General features: G+C 34.0%; 1 protein-coding gene across 1 annotated transcript in view; it reads right to left on the minus strand.

Moving 5' to 3' along the window:
* Nucleotides 1–520: 520 nt before the first annotated feature.
* LOC111002540 (serine-rich adhesin for platelets) overlaps nt 521–18,348 on the minus strand; it is a 51,820-nt gene continuing 33,992 nt past the window's right edge. Inside the window, exons 2-10 of the mRNA XM_022272701.2 lie at nt 14,236–14,433; nt 4,696–7,552; nt 4,197–4,435; nt 4,051–4,127; nt 3,350–3,710; nt 2,651–2,781; nt 2,187–2,336; nt 1,569–1,726; nt 521–698 (exon numbers count right to left, since the gene is read on the minus strand). Coding sequence (XP_022128393.2) covers nt 578–698; nt 1,569–1,726; nt 2,187–2,336; nt 2,651–2,781; nt 3,350–3,710; nt 4,051–4,127; nt 4,197–4,435; nt 4,696–7,552; nt 14,236–14,308 — 4,167 coding nt within the window. The 5' untranslated portion in view covers nt 14,309–14,433 and the 3' untranslated portion in view covers nt 521–577. The remainder of the gene's footprint in view (nt 699–1,568; nt 1,727–2,186; nt 2,337–2,650; nt 2,782–3,349; nt 3,711–4,050; nt 4,128–4,196; nt 4,436–4,695; nt 7,553–14,235; nt 14,434–18,348) is intronic.

The following is an 18,348-nucleotide window of genomic DNA, read 5'->3' on the forward strand; positions in this document are numbered from 1 at the left end:
AGCTATGGATTTGTAAACACTGAATTTTGGCACTAGACTTCTAGATAGGCCGGGGTCTAATTAAACATTCTAGGCAAAGTATAACGAGACAACGCTGTAAATAAAAGCATCTCTACTTCACAACCAGTTACTGATGTTGGGCTTGGTACGTATTATAAGTTCACTACATAAAATATAAAGGTCTTCGTCGCTGACATAGTTTTAAGACATGGAACCGTGCATTTATTTTTTGCAACAGTATTAATTGTAGTCATTTTTCCGCGGTATACATATGTACTTTCATTTAGTTTTCTATTCCTTCTTATATGAGTCTATCTCTTTCTTAAAAAATCTCATTTGTGAAACAATAATCAGCCCTCTGTACCTGACACGCTTAAAGTTATGACGTTCGGGTTGAGAAACAAACCAATTCCATATATCAAAGGCTCAGTTTGATATATGGAATTTGAAACAAAATCCACCTTCTTTTCTTTTCTCTCTTTTGTACCAAGCCTACATGAGATGATTACTACATACTATACTAGGTCTTGAGGTTTAAGGTGATATTGTCAGAAGAGTTTTTTTGAATTAGAAATTTCTAGAAGTTACTATCGTATTCGGAGCGACGTCTCGAATAATGTGATCGAGGATACTCCCCGGTGTAACCGTACACTTGAGAACCGCCCCCGGTCTGTCCATAGGTCTGGGAACCACCGTATCTGTAAAAAATATAGTTATATAATTTCAGTTGAAACTATTTTATTCAATTATTTATACATCTTAAATTCTTATTAACATGGTTACTTATTTACTTATAAAGGGACTCACAATTAAAAATACCCAGAACATTTCAAAACAAATAAATATTTTGATCTTTCAACTATATTTTCAGTACATATAAAAAAGTATTGTATTGTTCAGTTACATATGAACTGAAGTAGGCCTATACAATTGAATAGATTTCGATAAAAAATCAATCAGTTAATTTATCGCATGCTTACCACCCCTACTTCCCAAGTCCAATCATACCCCGTAAACCTTCACAAATTATATACTTGTACCTTCCTGATGGGTCAATCTAGTATTGGTGAAAACACCTATAAATTCCGTACAGTATTTATGTTTATCGCGAATAGAAAGATGGATGCGGTTGTGGACTTGTTTATGTATAATATATACCTAGCTTGTCGCTAAATTTTTGTAGGCATTATCATTGCTATTATATCTTTGTTTGACCGGCTTTTCTTTTACTTTACAAACCACAAAAAAATATTTTCATTTTTCGGCCTATGCCTCATAGAGGCTTTCTATTGGTAAAAGATTACCGTAATCAGTTCAGTTTATCCAGGGATTATCCCCTGCAACCTAAGGTTGGGCAGGCAGTAGATTTGACTTGATGCTATATATAGCTAATCATTTATTTATTTAACTCTTATGTCCTCAAAACAATTACGCAGCAACAAAAAATATAAAACAAAGGCGATAGTATAGATGCAAAACAATAACTTGGGATCTAAAAATATATACAAATCCTTTTCAGTATACAAAAGGAAATTTTAGTAATAATAACTTATATATATGATATTTACCCATATCCGTTTCCGGCAGCTCCATACAGTTGCGATCCTCTCCCTGAATCAGCAGTGTAGTGTTGCATATACTTCTGCGCTTGTGGCGTCCACTCTGATCGCCATGAGTCTCCAGGGTTCGGGTACGCTAGTTGCTCTATGAAAGCTGTAGACATGCGCTGTATGGGAAAGAAATATAAGTAAAAAAAAAATTGTTTCTGTAGTATAAGAATATTGTTTAACACAAACTTTTTTGTAAAACAATTCCTTGAAATACATTAAATCAGGTATAGAATAATAAAGAATAGTTAAAACTTGTGAGAGCTGTCGTTATGCCATCGATAGAATGTACAATAATTTAACCATTCAAAGTGTAATACTTTTGAATTTACTTTAAATTGAATATATACTTATGTTAAACAATCCAGAGGTCAACTTATGACTTTTCAGAACATACAACGTTATGCCTTCAAAAAGGAACTCTCTGTTTGCTCTTTAAAGGTTTAATAAACTTTACATAAACTTTTAATAGTTTATATGGTCAGAATGGGTCAGTCTATGATCATTTCAAACCAATAAAATTGACGATTAAACGTACTGTTTTTTTATGTATTTCAACTGTTCAATAACTTGACGTACCTTTCCAGACGGAAGATAAGGCAGGTCTCTCTCTTTCAATTGGTGCACGTCGTCAAAACCACCCATGTGACTTTTGTCCAGTTCTCGTAGCATGTCTTCACTGAGTGGAATAGGTTGCTTCGTTTTCGTACTTTTTTGGCGATTTACAAGCTGGTTATAAAAAAAATGATTAGGGCCTGTTTCACAATGTATGGATAAAATGTCAAATAGCTATGCAACACATAAATTATTCGAATAAAGATAAAAGTTCCGAATAAGATACTTCGCATTTCATGACGAATAGCGGTCTGTTTCACAATGTCACACACACACGAGATAGTAAAACTTTCAAGTACAATGGAAAATTAAAAACGTCCGTTAATAAATGATGATCATTTTAAATAGTAATCTATCGTCTACTGGGGCACATCCCTTCTCAGAAGTGTACTCAGTGTCAGAAGAATTATTGTTGGATGTATACTTACGACAGTGACGCCAAAAATTACTACAAAGAGAAGTGAGGCCATGGCTATCACAATAACCGCTATTCCCCATTGAGGCAACAAAGATTCCTCATCTGGTGCAACAATCGTTGGTTCTCCTCGTTTAGGCAACACTAAAACAAATAAAATAAATTAGTGGCAAAAAGGTTGTAGCCATTTTAGGTCTGTTATCAGGTTTCTGAATCCTTTTCATGATTATTATTTGTCAATCTAATAGGGAACTAGGTGATCAGCCTCCTGTGCCTGACACACGTCAACTTTTTGGGTCTAAAGCAAGGCGAGCTGGTTTCCTCACGATGTTTCTCGTTTGAGCGAATGTTACACACATAGAAAGAAAGGACATTGGTGCACAGCCGGGAATTGAACCTACGACTTCAGTGACGAGAGACGCACGCTGAAGGCATTAAGCTAATACAGCTTTTAATAAATAACTTTTATATTAAACAAAAAGTAATAAATTAACTACACACTACACTAAAATAAATTAACACTATTATGTTGGATGTGTTATAATTTTATATGCACTAAAATTTATAAAAGTTGGGCTACTAGAACTTTAATGATACTTTACAATTTAACCAGCAACTTAAAAGTTTTTTTTTATTTGAAAAAGGAAATATTTTTTTGCTTTAGCTGTTTTGGTGACAAAAATTAAAAATTTGTAATATTTATGTGACGTACCAATAAATTCTGTGTAAGCGGGATCCATCACGAACTTTCCGATTTCGAGTTTCCCAGCGGACTTATCAATCGTCTTTGTCATTTGCTTGTCACTCTTGCGCAACCTATCTTCATCGGGTTGGTCTCCTTGCATCGAATCAGGGTCAAACTCTGTTTCTTCAGTTTCCATAACAGAGCCAGACTTCGCTTCGTGAAGGGATTTGTGGAAGAGCCTCTTTAGTTGCACTGTGTCAACCTTCTCTTCCACGTGGTTTAGTTCGATGAAGTAGTCGACTAGGACGGAGCCTTGACTGAAACCGTCTATACGAATTCCTTTGAACCATTTTCTCAGTAAATCGGACTTCGAGTAGACGGAATTAAGCTGTGAAAATTAACAAAAGTAAATATTAAGTGCTAAATGGATTTAAATGTACGCTCTTTCTATAATATTAGGATATTAAACATAGTATGAAATATATATATATATATATATATATATATATATATATACCTATCTTTTAAGTTAGATCAAACTACACACGGTGTGCAAATTTGGTTGAAATTGGATAAGTGATTTAGGAGTCCATAGCGGACAAACGACGTGATGCGTAATTTATATAAGTATATTAAGATTTATAATAATTATACAGTTTAGGATTTCTTTTTATTTTATTTATATAATATATTATAGTAACCCTATATATATGTAACGTTTTACTAACCTCCTCTTTTACTTCTTTAGCTAAATTCTTCCATTCTATTGTATGTTGATCTAAAAATTCGGGTACCCATTTGACTCCTGAAAAGTAAAAATATGTGAAAATAAAATCACTTAAAACATTCACGTAGAAATGGAAATTCACATTACCTGCTACAATTTTAATAGTTGCAGCGATGTCACATTCCTGTCGACATACACCGGGAGTAGTGGGGGGAGGGGGCGCTTGGGTGGTCGTAGTAGTCGAAATAAAACGTTTCGTTGTAGTCTCTGTACTTATCTCCGGTAAGGGACTAGTTGAGGTAGCATTCCTTTGCATTTCCAGAAGACGTTCGATTGAGAAGGGCGTTGTAGATGGTGATGGCCAACCAGTGAACTCAGTAGATGCCCTACAAAAACATCAATCTTGTGTAAAATATATTTCGGCTAACAAGATAGGAACTCTGTCGGGAATGGGAATTATGGATTGTAATTTATGACTAGACAGCGGAAATAGAATCCAAACCGATCCCATGGGCCTCTTCTTGAGCCCAACCGATATGAATATGTAATATTAATAAAAATAATCACATTCATTTTAGGCCCATAGACAGGTTAACTTAGTTAAACTACATATGTTTATTTAATGAAATACAATATTAAATCATACCTCGTAGGCCAGCCTTTCTGGATCTTAGGTGTGACCGCCGGTGGACCTATGCTACTTTTTTGCGTTGTTGACTTCCTAGAATTCTTTCCTCCAGGTCTTGAAGGAAATACAAGTTTGAAACTTCCAGGGGCCTTTGTCGTTTGGGGTTCTGGTGATTCCTCCGAATTATTTAAGTTAAAGCCCGGTGGAAGCAAATTAGAAATATCCGCAAGAACAACTTTTTTTAGTGGTTCTATATCCTTTTCGCTTGTGTTTAATTTAAATCCAGGCGGAAGAAGTGCAGTTAAATCGATTGGAGCAGCGTTAAGAGGAATTGTTATTTTACTTTTAGGTTTTTCGGTGGTAGTTGCTACTGGAGAAGTTGTGTTGAGCTTAAAACCTTTCGGTAATAAAGCAGTGATGTCTACCTTCTCAACATTTGCTAAAATATCCGGTTTCGTTGTATCACTCACGGGTGGTTTATAACCAGGAGGTAATAATTGACTAAGATCATCTTTTGGAAGTTTCTTCAATAGATCTTCATGTGCTCTTTCTTTTGGTTTATATTCCTTAGGCAGTAAAGATTTATCATCTAAAATAATTACTTTGTTTTTGGAACTTATTCCAGACGACCGACCTTGTGTACCATTAATAATTGATTTTTCCGTAGAATCCACTACATTTTTTGTGGTTGTTCTTTGGGTAGTGGTGGTAGTTGTCGCTGTATTAGTAATGCGTTTGTCTTTGTATGAGTGTCTTGTTTTAAAACCAGGTGGCAGAAGTCCAGAGAGATCGTCCATAATAGTGACGAACGACGGTTTTTTCTTAGGCTTTGGTGTTGTTGAGGAAGAAATTCGTGGAGTGAATTTTTTAATTAGAACTGGTAGAGGTTCGGGAGATGATCTCTCCGTTATTGGCGTGTATTGAGTGCTCTTTAATGTGAATACGTTCACTGGGGACGCCGTCGTAGTTGTAGTAGTAGTAGAAGATGTCGTCGATTCAGATGTAGTTTCTTTTATTAATTCGATATTTTTGTTGTCATTATCCAATTCACCTGATAACACAGCACTAGATAATTCTGACTGAATGCTATCAAGTTTGTCATTAATATTCTCCGTTGAAGATGAACTATTTATAGATTCTAACTTAGGATTTTCAGTGACTGTGTCTTCTTCACTTTGATCCTCTTCAATAACTTGTTTCTTTTCTTCTTGCTCTACTGTAGGGAATGGTAAAAACCGGGCTCCTGAAACACTACGACTGGTCTGAACAGAGGCTACTACAATCCAGCTTTCTGTTGTAATTGCAGTATCATTATTAAATTCATCAGCTACGCTACCTGCTGACTTAAGTGTAGTTGCTTTTGAAGTAGGTGGATAGGTCACGTCAGGTATTGAGATGGTTCCATTAACAACACTCTTTGTAGTAACCACAGAAACAACTTCTTGTCCTAAAATAGAAGGTGGTTCAATAGAAGAAAAGTCTTCATTCGAAAATGTTAACTTAAGACTTGGGGCTGTTGTGTCGTCGCGTGAATCAGATTGATCTATTTCGGTTGTGTCTTTGAATTGTTTAAAATTGTCATCTTTTACCATCGTTTTATTAGGTTTCATATCGAGAACATCAAATGATTTTGTAGTATTTATTTTAATTTCATGTGATTTATCATCTTCTTCAGTTGAGTCGTACTCATCATATATATCGGTTATTGTTTCTCTCGATGTACTCGGTACAGAAACGGGTCTTTGAGTTGTATGATTTGTGTCTGAAATTTCTTCGTCTTCATAGTATTCATACTCTGCTTCAGTATTTTCTGAGTCGCCATCTTTCAGGTCATCTTCGTTATTATCATATGTACTTTCACTGGAAGACGGTATTTCTTGAGGTTGCACTTTTGTTTTATTGGATGGGATTGTAATTGTCATTAAAGATGACACTTTCGGAATATTATCTGAATGCATGGAAGTCGAGTCAGGTTTGCTGTCATCATTAGCTTTGCTGTTATTCGATTTTATAACTTCAACATCAAAAGAATCTGTATTTTTCATCAACTCCCTAAACGAACTTATATCACTTATGTCATCTTCTAAAAGAGGTTCAATATCTAGTAATGATTTGTATTCTGTAGAAGGACCATTATATGAATTGACCACTGCCTTTTCATTTTTCAAATTATTTGTGTCGTACCGTGTCAACGGCACTGACAATACAGGCTTGAAATCAGTTTCAGGTTTATTTAAGTTTGAAAATCTGGAGGAACTAGGTTTAAGTATTACTTGCCTTCCTCCCAGCTTAGTCGGATTGTAAGTAGTCACTTTATGACGATCAAAAATGTCTTCATCGTCGTTATCAATGTCATCTCCATGTAAAATATGACCACTCTGTCCATTACTTTTTAAACTGTTACCATCAAAAGGAATGTTCTTAAATCTATTGTTTTGCAAGATTTCAATATCTGGATTATTTATAGTTATTTGCCCCAAGAACGTTTCAGGTTTAGAGGGATCATTTTGATACGCAACTGAATGAATTTGTGAAGTATCAGGTCGTTTTGTTGACGCTGGATGAACTAATTGAAAGTTATAAGGCAGAGCCGGTCTAAACCTCTGTCGTTGATTCGGTGGAAATTCGGGTTGATTTACATAATACTGCGTGCCGGACTGACTTCGTCCCGTTGGCAATTGAAATGGAGAAGGGTTTTGGTTATAGTTGGGGGTCGGAAATCGTACGCGACCCTCATTAAAATTATTTTGTTGTGCCGTTGGCGCTATTCTGAAGCTCTCGTGTTCAAAGAATGTAGAAGGACGGCTATTAGGAAAGATGGGTGGTTGAACTTGTGCAAAGTTTCTCTCCGGTGTATAGTAGTAGTCATTTTCATCTGAAAAAAAAACAAAACGTATTTTATAACCTATAAAATTTTTCGTAACATAATATTAAAATAATCTTACTTCCTATCTAAAATAAATCTGTACGCAAAGAACAAAGAAAAAATGTTTGATATTGATCTACGTAATCTTCCTTAACCTTATGTTATTTTTCTGAGCAATCTAATATTATGACGCGGTCGGGCTAAATTGTTCGGCGAGATCATCTCCAGAAAATTACTTTGTGGGTCATATCCTTAATTAACACTGTCGATACTCCACAAGCCTTGAGTCTGAGTATAAATAATAAGATATTACTTCGTGTCCAAGATATAGGGATTACCCTAAGGATTATCTCGGGATAAATATATTGCTCTTTTGGCCTTACGCACCTATGCTAGCCTATATATATTGTGGGTATTTGCATATGTACTATAAGCCATAATTAGTTAAATCATATATTGTCATGGTTACGTAATTTTAAATAGATGTAAAAAAATTAAAAGATAAAAATATGTTAGGCTCGTCTATTCGATTCTTAAATTATGGTTTAATTTAAATAGGTAATTAACGAGTGGTTAAGATAACAATTGAGAGATTTGAGCGGAAGACAATTTGTTATTTAATAATGAAACCTCTTCAATGGCTTAAGATTATCTTAAGTCATCCAGGAAATTAATTACAGAATGTTGTCGTAATATGCGTAAATTTTATGATAACTTTATCTTGTGTGTTTCGGAGTTTATAGATTATCTGGTTGCTATATGTAGTATGTAGTCTGTCTTCTGTGTAGAAATATTTCAGAGTTTTACAACAGCTATATTTGACTGTTTGACAATATAATGTCAAAATCCTATTGAATTTCACAAACAAAATTGTGAGGTTGGCCTAACCTGTCACATAATTTTACCATTAATTTTTTTTATTATATTCGTTCAAATGCAATAAGAAGCCTACATTTATTTCTTCGGTACGGGTAAATGTAAAATGTTTACTATTAATTATAAGGTATGGGCTGGTACGGGTGTTTATAAGAACAGTATGTGGGGTCTCATAATCTTTTATAGCTGTATACCACCCTCAGGAAACATATTAACTCATAGTGTTACTTCCTGATGGGTGATTGTATCTGGCGCTTTTATGATGGGCCGTTAAAAGTTCGGTTATAAACTTGTAATCATATTTGTTATGATGTATTGACAAACCGACGCTCTGCTCGGAAGATTATGGCGTTTATGTCAGCCATACAAGTTATGGTACAGTAATAATTTATATGAAAAGTATAATGATATATAAGTAGAACGTTTCAAGTTCATGAGGGATCATTTTGATACGCAACGGAATGAATTTGTGATTTATCAGGTCGTTTTGTTGACGCTGGATGAACTAAGCACCACCACTTTGTGGAACTACCTTCCCGCTGAAGTATTTCCGAATCAATTCGACTTAGGGTCCTTCAAGAAAAGAGCGCACCAATTCTTAAAAGGCCGGCAACGCACTTGCGTGCCTACTGGCATTGATTGTCCATGGGCGGTATCACTTAATATCAGGGCAGGAGTGCCCGTTTGCCCCCTGTTCTATAAAAAATAGTATAGTAAATTTATAGATTTAATGGAAATAAAAATATGGTATCGAAACTGGTGATTTCTGACCGCGGTTCTGGATATAAATCTAAATTTTCTTTCACTATCATTCAACATTTTTCTTTTCATAGGCGTCAGCTTTCTGTGCTGTAGACGTGGCGGTCAAATTTTGGGTATCTTAGTTAATTAATTGTAGTAAGGTAAAGTTAAGCGGTGTGAAACGCTTCCATACACATCCAGTATAATAGGCACGTTAGCCTCTAGATCAAAACTGTTTACTTCCTTGAAATATGTGTTAAAGTAAATAATAATAATAATAATCTGTATTTATTTTCTCACAAACCTTCATACATGATAAGTTACAACTATTTATTAAATAAATGTCCGTGTCCCATGAATGGTATTTGTATTAAATTGTTTATCATACGATTTAAATTGTATTTGTTAATTTCAAAGGGATTTCACAAGTAATGTTTGACAATAACATAAACCTGTTACCTCACTAGAGCTCCTTTGTAAAATCAAGATTGTATCAGAGAGCCTTGATTGAATGTATATTAATGAACTAGATTTTAATTACCTCTCAGAACTTCAGTGAGAAACCATATCTTGTATAGCAATATTTCCTTTACCATATTAGAAAGGTTAGCTAAAGAATGCTATATAGTGATATTATAAATATCTCGATACATTTTGGACCCACAACGCAGTTAGATTTCCCCTGAGAAGGCTTGACTTTCCTCATTTGCTGTCAAACTGTCACAGACTATACAAGTTGCGTAGGTTCTTATGGAATTACTTTGTGTTCAGATGGATCACAGTACTTACTGGACTAGTGTGAGTCACAATACGTTACTATATAGTAAAGTCCAGCGACTTGTTATGATCTCGAGCAACAGTCATGGTAACGTGGCAGACTCTACTCTCTAATGCTCCCCTCATATTAACGGATTGGTGAAGAGACTTAGTTCTGCAGCTTACGCGCTTTGAAAAAAATCGCTCACTAACTGATGTCGATACAGGTAGACTTTAATTTTAGTTACTTTTATAGCTTAATGACTTATGTCTTATTATTATGGGGTTATGCTGCTGATGTTGAAACTATTTTCATCCTGCAACAGAGGGCTATTCGCACAATCTATAATTTAAAATATAGTAAATCTCTGAGAGATAAATTTATAAAATATATTATTAATTGAGGAGTTTTGTTTGATGATAGCGATAGAAAGAGTACCGAGAGTTTTCTACGCTGGCTTTTTTTATCGTGGAATAAGTGATACCTGTATCTTTATTCCAAAATAATTAAATGAAATTATAAAGCCTGTGTGTTTGACTATACATACATAAGTGATCACGGCGATCAAAAGTTGTTACCGAGTTGCGCTTAGCATTTAAATAATGGATATATTTTAAAAATCAGATTTTGTAAATAAAAAAGTATTTAAGAGAATACACAAAGCTCCAATATATTTTAACAGAGTCAAAAAGAGTCAGTCGTGTTTTTCTGAGTTTTTTAGAGATATTTAATAATATACTTCATTTATAAAGGTTATATATTGTGCCATCACTACACGGGGTTAAAACTACAAGTTTAGTTTTGGAAAAATATGTAAAATGTCAAATAAAGCCAAACTGAAGAAGGCATATGTGTTTAGAGTTGATGAATTATTAATTGCCGCCAGATCGTAAATCGGAGGTAATTAGGCAGATGTTACGCCCGTGCACGTGACGCAGCGAGGGACCAAAAGGGATCGGCTGTATAATCCCACACCACCGTAATTAAGTTTTTCCTAATGTATTCTAAAATATTATGCAGCAAAGTTTGTATCCCTTTAACTTCAAAAGGACGTTTACAATTCATGATCATTATGTATTTATTACTGGAAGAGACATCTAGGGAAGGTTTTATACATATGAAGTGAAATTCGGGCCATGAATAAAAAAAAAGAAGAAAAAAGTGAAATTGTGAAACGAAAACAAAACTTTTAAGATTAAGTTTGAACTATGACGACACTCGATGTTTAGGCACACAGATTAAAAATATAATGATAAATGTTTTTTTTTTCAAATTGCTTTGTTCCTTTAACGCATAAAAGACTTTGTCGAAAGTTATCACTGCCACTGACAGGATAATAATTAAAAATAAACTGTTCCAGAGGTTGAAGCTGAAATTTTTGGGCTTTAATATAAAATAAGTCGATTTTGTTTAAAAGATATTGTTAAAAGATTGACAACAATATCCTACCATGTAGTAAATTAAATGGTTTAAATATTTAAATTAGTCTTATACTTTGTAATTTTTATAATCTATCTGTTTTCATACAATCAAATTGTGTTCACAAGTGTGACGAAAATAGACAAAACTGTTTAAGTAAAATTAATATAAGACTGGGTTATTTATTATTAACTATCTTGCCCTCTTAGTTATAGTTTCGCATCTTTTTCAGTTTGCAATAAAATAAAAAAAAGTCCTAGGCCCTATTTAGGTTGAGAATCAAATTTCTGTATCTGTTTCATTTATTTTTTATTTAATTTTAAGTAATCTAACAGCTTATACTTATACATATTATAATCCAAAATACTAAGACAATACAAAAGCCAAAACAGATTACATAGATAAACAATTTATGTATAAAAACAGAAAAAGCAAGCAAGTACATTATTAGATAAAGATACATAACAAAAACATTTCATGATGTTGTCAACCAAATGTCAACCAAATAGGCACGTAGGTTATCAGTGTCCTGTGCCTGACACACGCCATATACTTTGATGCCTGTGCATTACCGGGGATCGAAACTACGATCTCAGGGGTTTGAATTTACAATACATTATCATTTTGTGTCTCTTTTTCATCGCATGTTACTTAACAATAATTATTAAGTAAATATAAAGCGAGCTGTGTTTTCCTATTGTAAACCCTTGACAATCAGTGTTCATTGTTATTTCGTGTGTTCCCAGATGTAGGCTTTATGCCCGTTGGCATATGTCTATAATCTAAGCCTACAACCATCGTTTGAAGGTAGCTGTTTCTATAAAATAATATTTATTCGTTTGTCCCAGATAGTTTGTTACAAACGTCTTGTACATTGAAGGAATTGAAACGATAGAAAATGTTTTAAAGTAAATATCACCAGCCCCTGCAGCATTTTGTAGAACTAACAGGGAGAAATGAAAATTCAGTATTATTTTATCTGTAAGATAAAAACCTTTAAGGTTTTGTCTTGTGAACGAATGCTGTCTTTGAACTAAATAGTGAGATTTTTCGAAGGTCCTATGAACTTTTTGCCTAAATTATCTTTTGACAATCATAGTGACTCTTGATTTATTATTACAAACAACAGCTCGCTCCAATTCAAACATTACAAACATTCTCTGTGATAAAAAATGTTTAATAAAAACGCACAGAATCATTTTGAACGTATTAAACGCTGCACACAATATAATCTTGTAAAACCTTAATCCTAAATACTTTCTTTGCTGTATCTGCCACTTTTCACGGCGTAATTAATTTTACAGTCAGTGAACTCAAAGCTATCAAACAATTCTAGTTTTTACGAGTGTGTGTTTGGTGAGTTTTGTCAACAAAGTTATTGAATGAAAAATTCATAAGACTTGAGCTAAAATCGACGGAGGCAGATCCTCCTTCATCCCCAATTAGTGAGGCCCCTCACGTACGCACCTCCAACAATGTTTGGTTTCCCTCCGGGGCGGAGACAGCACTATATTACATCGTTATGACCACCTTTTACTGCTCTACTTATTTCTATTATAACCTCGAATATTACCTAAGTAATTATGTAATCGCCATAAGGTGTTCAAGCAAGGTCAGATCGAAAGATTGTTTTGTAGAATAGAGCAGTTCCATTTTTGTGAAATTCATTTAACTGTCTCTAAGTTAGGAATAAGTTTGATGTTTTACCCTCATAAGAAGCTGAGCATGAGCTATTGAATCTTTAATTCCTTATCAATCCCGACGCAATTATCTGATCACGCTATAATTATTAAAGTACGTGTATAATAGTTAATAGTTGCTTCAGACTTTATAGTAATGGTTAATATAGTTTGTAAAGCCGATTCACAGATAAAACAAAGATAAATGAATTCGAATAAATGAATGAAATGCAACGTTCTTCTAAACGTGACTGTCTAAAAGGCTTGTCTTTGCCCACTGAAAATTGGCAGCATAAACAATAGACTCACAGAAAACAATGCAGCTGTCAAAATCTCAAATTTATAATATGCTTTGATTAATCAGTTTATAAGCGCTGAACAAACGACATTCTTGTTAGCAATGAACCTTCTGAAACACACGTAAATCGATACCACTTGGAATTTGCTGTTACTTAACAAACCCCTATGGCATCCTAATTGCTCCATACATCCCTATTTTGAATAGTCGAGACTGTTACCGTATGAATGAAGCTTAATTTTACGAAGCGATCACTGGCAGTCGCTTGTGAGTAGCTTTGAATAATAAAACGAGCGTCGGTTAGGCGGCACACGTGACTGCCACCAATACTTTTTGCTTTATCACTTTCAAACTTCGTAAACAGGCTTTTGGAATCCAATCGTCATAGTTATCTTTAAACTCAGAGTGTATCCTGCGCAGTCTTAACCGGAGGGGACGTAAATTGAATCATTAATTCTGTGCACCTGATGGTAATGCCACTATGTATTAGTTTTGATGCAAATAACACTTCAAGAAGTATAACAGATTTTAGCCTTACTCTACAATATAAATATTGAGTGACAATAAATAATAGTCGAATTTTCTATTGTCATTTACTTGTAACCGAATTAGAATGTTGTTTTATTGTGAATTTGTGTTCGAATTACACATATTGTTCTCGTGGCAAGCGCTGATACATATATCGATGTTATCAACTAATTAAAAAACGTACTCTATTATTATTTACGCAATATAAAAATATAACCAGACTATTAATTTTAAAGTGTTTAGCAAAATATAGCAAACTTACTCAGAGATAGCTTAAGATAAATATACGAAAATATAAATTGTTCCTCTTCATCATTCAACACACAAACATAAATATTAAAAAATTTCATTTCCGAATAAAATTAAGCCCAATTAATAAAACTAATTTTCTTACCTTGACACTGTCCATCCTTTATGATGAGTAACAGGATTGTAGCGATTGCGAATCTCCATCGCCACCGCCCCATCGTATATTTCTTTTTTTCACCGTAACATTAATACGATCTCAAAGTCACCGAAATATTTTAAAAATTTAATAAAGTCTTTGGGTTTTTTGATAACATGTTGGCACGTTCTTAATTCATATTCACATCTGAAACAAAAGAAAATTACTTGTTAGTTTATTTGTCTTATAAGCATTGTCCGCGTGTTACAGGGACGGCAGCGTATTTAATATTTTTGTATATTTAATGTTGTTGTATCATGTGTTTGTAAAAATTCTGTGCCCCAATTGAAAAATAAATAAATCAGAATTATTTATATAGAAATTGTTTTGCTAAATATTATTAAGACTAGTAACCCAATGGTGCCTCCAATATTTTTGTATATTTTTCATTGACCAGTCTTGCATAAAACATTGATGTTTGGATTTAAGGTCGGGTCTTACGATATACGACGGTTTCCTTATGATTTCCATTCGAATGAGTATTCATATCAAAAGTCGATGTTTTGAACATAGACCTCTTTACTAAGAAAACGAAATCATTAATATCTTGCGAGCCCTCTGGCATTGAGAGTTTCCATGGGCGGCGGTATCAATTAACATCTACCTATTCTATAAAAAAAATATATTTAAAACTCAAAACCCCTTTTCAGTGATAATTCTGGCTGAATTCTATTTAAACGTCTGCCGTTAAGTAGTGAACTGCGTGTTCCATTTTAAAGCTTTATTGGATGAAATTTATTGAATAATCCCTTGTTGAGGTACACTTTTGGGATCAATAATCTAAAAAGGGGTGTAACCAAATTGAGAGTCAGGTGCCGTGCGTTAAAGTGTCAGCTGCCCGGAATTCGACAACATCCCTTAGATGAAAATAGTTTTCCATTTTACAAAGAATTTGATAGAAATAAATAATTTTACTCACCGGTCGGACTAAACTTGTATTTATTTAACTGATAACTTAATTGTGATACTAAGAAAACTAAAGTTAAGTATTATGTAAAAAATTAAAGATCATTTGCAATCCGACAACAATTTGCTATTTTTAGAATATTTTATTTTTATAAAGTAGGTCAATTCAATAGATTTGTAATGTGAAGCTCCCTCTAATGGACAAAAAAGGCGGCTACCTGTCCCCACCTGACACAATTATTATTTTGCTTCTAATGCTCTCAGCGTTGTTCAATGCATAAACAACTAATATATGTGGATGTTCATTTTTTAAACATTAATACATTATTTGCATACAATTATTGCTATACTATAAGTTTTGTTAAGGTAAGGTTACTATATTATATTAAGAAGTACTTATTCAAACGTAATGCTATATATTCTGTAACACAATTTACAAACTTTACCACGCTGAGAAAATATTGCTTTTTCCTCGATTTATAAAGCAATTCGCTCGTGTCGCAAAGATATCCTTACAATTCTCTATGTACGTTGGATATAACTGTATTTTGTGAATATATGAGTTGAGGTTTGAAGAAATAAACGATCTACAGAAGGAAAGGTAAACAATGTTAACTCTCTTTAATATTAATGACACTTTTCCGTTTTATCCTCTTAACTGTTGACAGTTTCTGTACCATACGTATGGGTACGTACAGTAATTACTATACGTACCTAACGTATGGTAATCAAACTACACATAACATTACAGAATCTTAGTTATTATTTATATGAGAAAACACTTCGTATACGTATTTATGACATATATATTATCTAAGTAACATAATATGGCAAAAGTATCTAAGTATCGCTTTACCAGCTTTCCTATCTTCTGTCCATAGTTCAGCAAATCTCATAAGTCAAATTTTAAGGGCATCCCCTTCAAACTTTGAGATTGCTGGCTTGGAAGAAGCTAGAAACGCTTTCTTAATTGCATGCCCAGGTCAAAATTTTCCATTTTCTCTAAATTCACAGAGGAGCTGGGACGACATAGACAGTAAAATGACTTATGACAATCTTTTGAGCCGTAGTACAGGTTCAGCACGTGCTAGGCTTTTGGCCGTGGGTACGCATGAGGCCGGCTATTGGCTTCACGCTTACCCTTCGTCAAATACAGGAACATTTCTTGAACCTGACACGCTCCGAATCGCAACCTGTCTGCGGCTTGGGGTACCGGTCTGCGCTCCTCATACTTGTCCCTGTGGCAGTGATGTCGACAAACTAGGACATCACGGACTATCATGTCAAAAAAGTGCTGGCCGCTACTCGAGACATGCCGCACTCAACGATATCATACATCGGTCCCTTACCACCGTCAACGTGCCTAATCTACTTGAGCCGACTGGAATTGCTAGAGACGATGGCAAGAGACCGGACGGTATGAGTTTGATTCCATGGAAGATGGGTCGGGTTTTGGTATGGGATGCCACCTGTTCAGACACACTGGCCCCTTCCAATCTTCATGGAACTAACAAGAGAGCTGGTGCGGCTTGTGATGCGGCTGAAAAAGCTAAAGTCTGCAAATACAGGGGTCTAGGCTCTGAATATGATTTTGTCCCATTCGGTGTCGAGACCCTTGGTCCGTGGGGTCCTAGCGCATTAAAGCTTTTTAGTGAATTATCAAAAAGGTTAGTCGACATCACAGGAGAACGAAGAGCTGGCAGCTACCTCGCACAAAGAATTAGTCTAGCAATTCAAAGGGGGAACGCTGCTAGTATCTTCGGAACCTTGCCTAAAGGGACTCCTTTTAATAATATTTTTTAATAATTTAATTTTAAGGCTAGTTATTAGATATATTTTTAGTTTGTAATTGTATATTAATATAATTAAATAAAGTATCTAAGTACTTTAGTAATTGGGAAAATAATAGTCAGGCCTAATCTTTGCCACGCAAGCAGTGTTTATTTTAACGATTCCTTTACTTTAATTTTTATCTCAGAGGAGTATCTCTTTTTCTATTGATTCTACAAACAACAAATACTGGTCGAAATATTACTGTAACCAGAAAAGAAGATTTTTAAAAAGAAATTAAAGTAAAATACAAAATTTCAAACACTTATAATGTGTAACTGAACTTTTTTGTAAATGTATTTCGTTAAAAAACTCGAGAAAGAGTCCAGTGAAAAAAGAATTAGTAACAGATTTATTTGTATTACTTCATGTGTCAAGTCCTGTTATATGAACATACTGAATTATGTGCTTATCCTATATATACGTGACCACGATATACGTTTTCTCTAACAAAATATGTAATCACCGAAATGAAAGCGGAAAAATGGTCGTATTTGTTCAATAAATCCGTACAAATAGAATCACGGAAATCAAAGCACTCCTCGCTCCACTCACTATTTGTTTCATATTTTTTTGCTGAAACGAATCTTATGTTATTCTTCAACATAAGTACGTTATTTGATTACAAGACGGATATTTGAAAATTAATTATTAAATAAATATAATTATAAATTTTAAAAGCTTTGTTGACATATTTTCTCTTTGCACCGCTATAAGGGAGATACAAATACCTTTATTAAAATAGTGTTTAGATTTTTTAGTAATAGATAGGTATTTTAATGTAAGTAAATTCATCTTTCCAAAGTACCTACTACATTTTAATGTTCCCGCAGTGTCTACCGAAGAATAAAATAATAATTAAAAAAATGAATATCTATATGTCTCTTTCTTTCTACATACGTACATATATTTTTAATGCGAGGTATTCTTTACAAAGGTATTTACAATATGTATTCGTATTTTATTCTTAAAACAAGGAAACGGGAAACAAATGTTTGTATTGTCGAATAGGGCCTATATCCAGGTCTCGTTAGAAATATCGGCGGAAAGCCAAAGGACTGTTTTTGTGATTAAAAATTATGCCAACACAATGCCTGTTCGTAACAGTTTGGCCTACATACACCGCACGTAGCGTCGATATCGTGATCGGAATAGTTCAGGAGCTAAACTTAACATTACTGTTAATTGTAAGAACATGTTTTGTGACTAAATCAGAAAATTTTGCTAGTATTTTTCTTATACATATTATTCAGTTGTATAAGAATTTTTAAATTAGAAAGGCAAGTTTTATTTTTTATTGTATACATAATGAGAAAAAAGTTTACA

Source organism: Pieris rapae, chromosome 12, assembly GCF_905147795.1.
Source record: "Pieris rapae chromosome 12, ilPieRapa1.1, whole genome shotgun sequence".
In the NCBI taxonomy this organism is placed as follows: domain Eukaryota; kingdom Metazoa; phylum Arthropoda; class Insecta; order Lepidoptera; family Pieridae; genus Pieris; species Pieris rapae.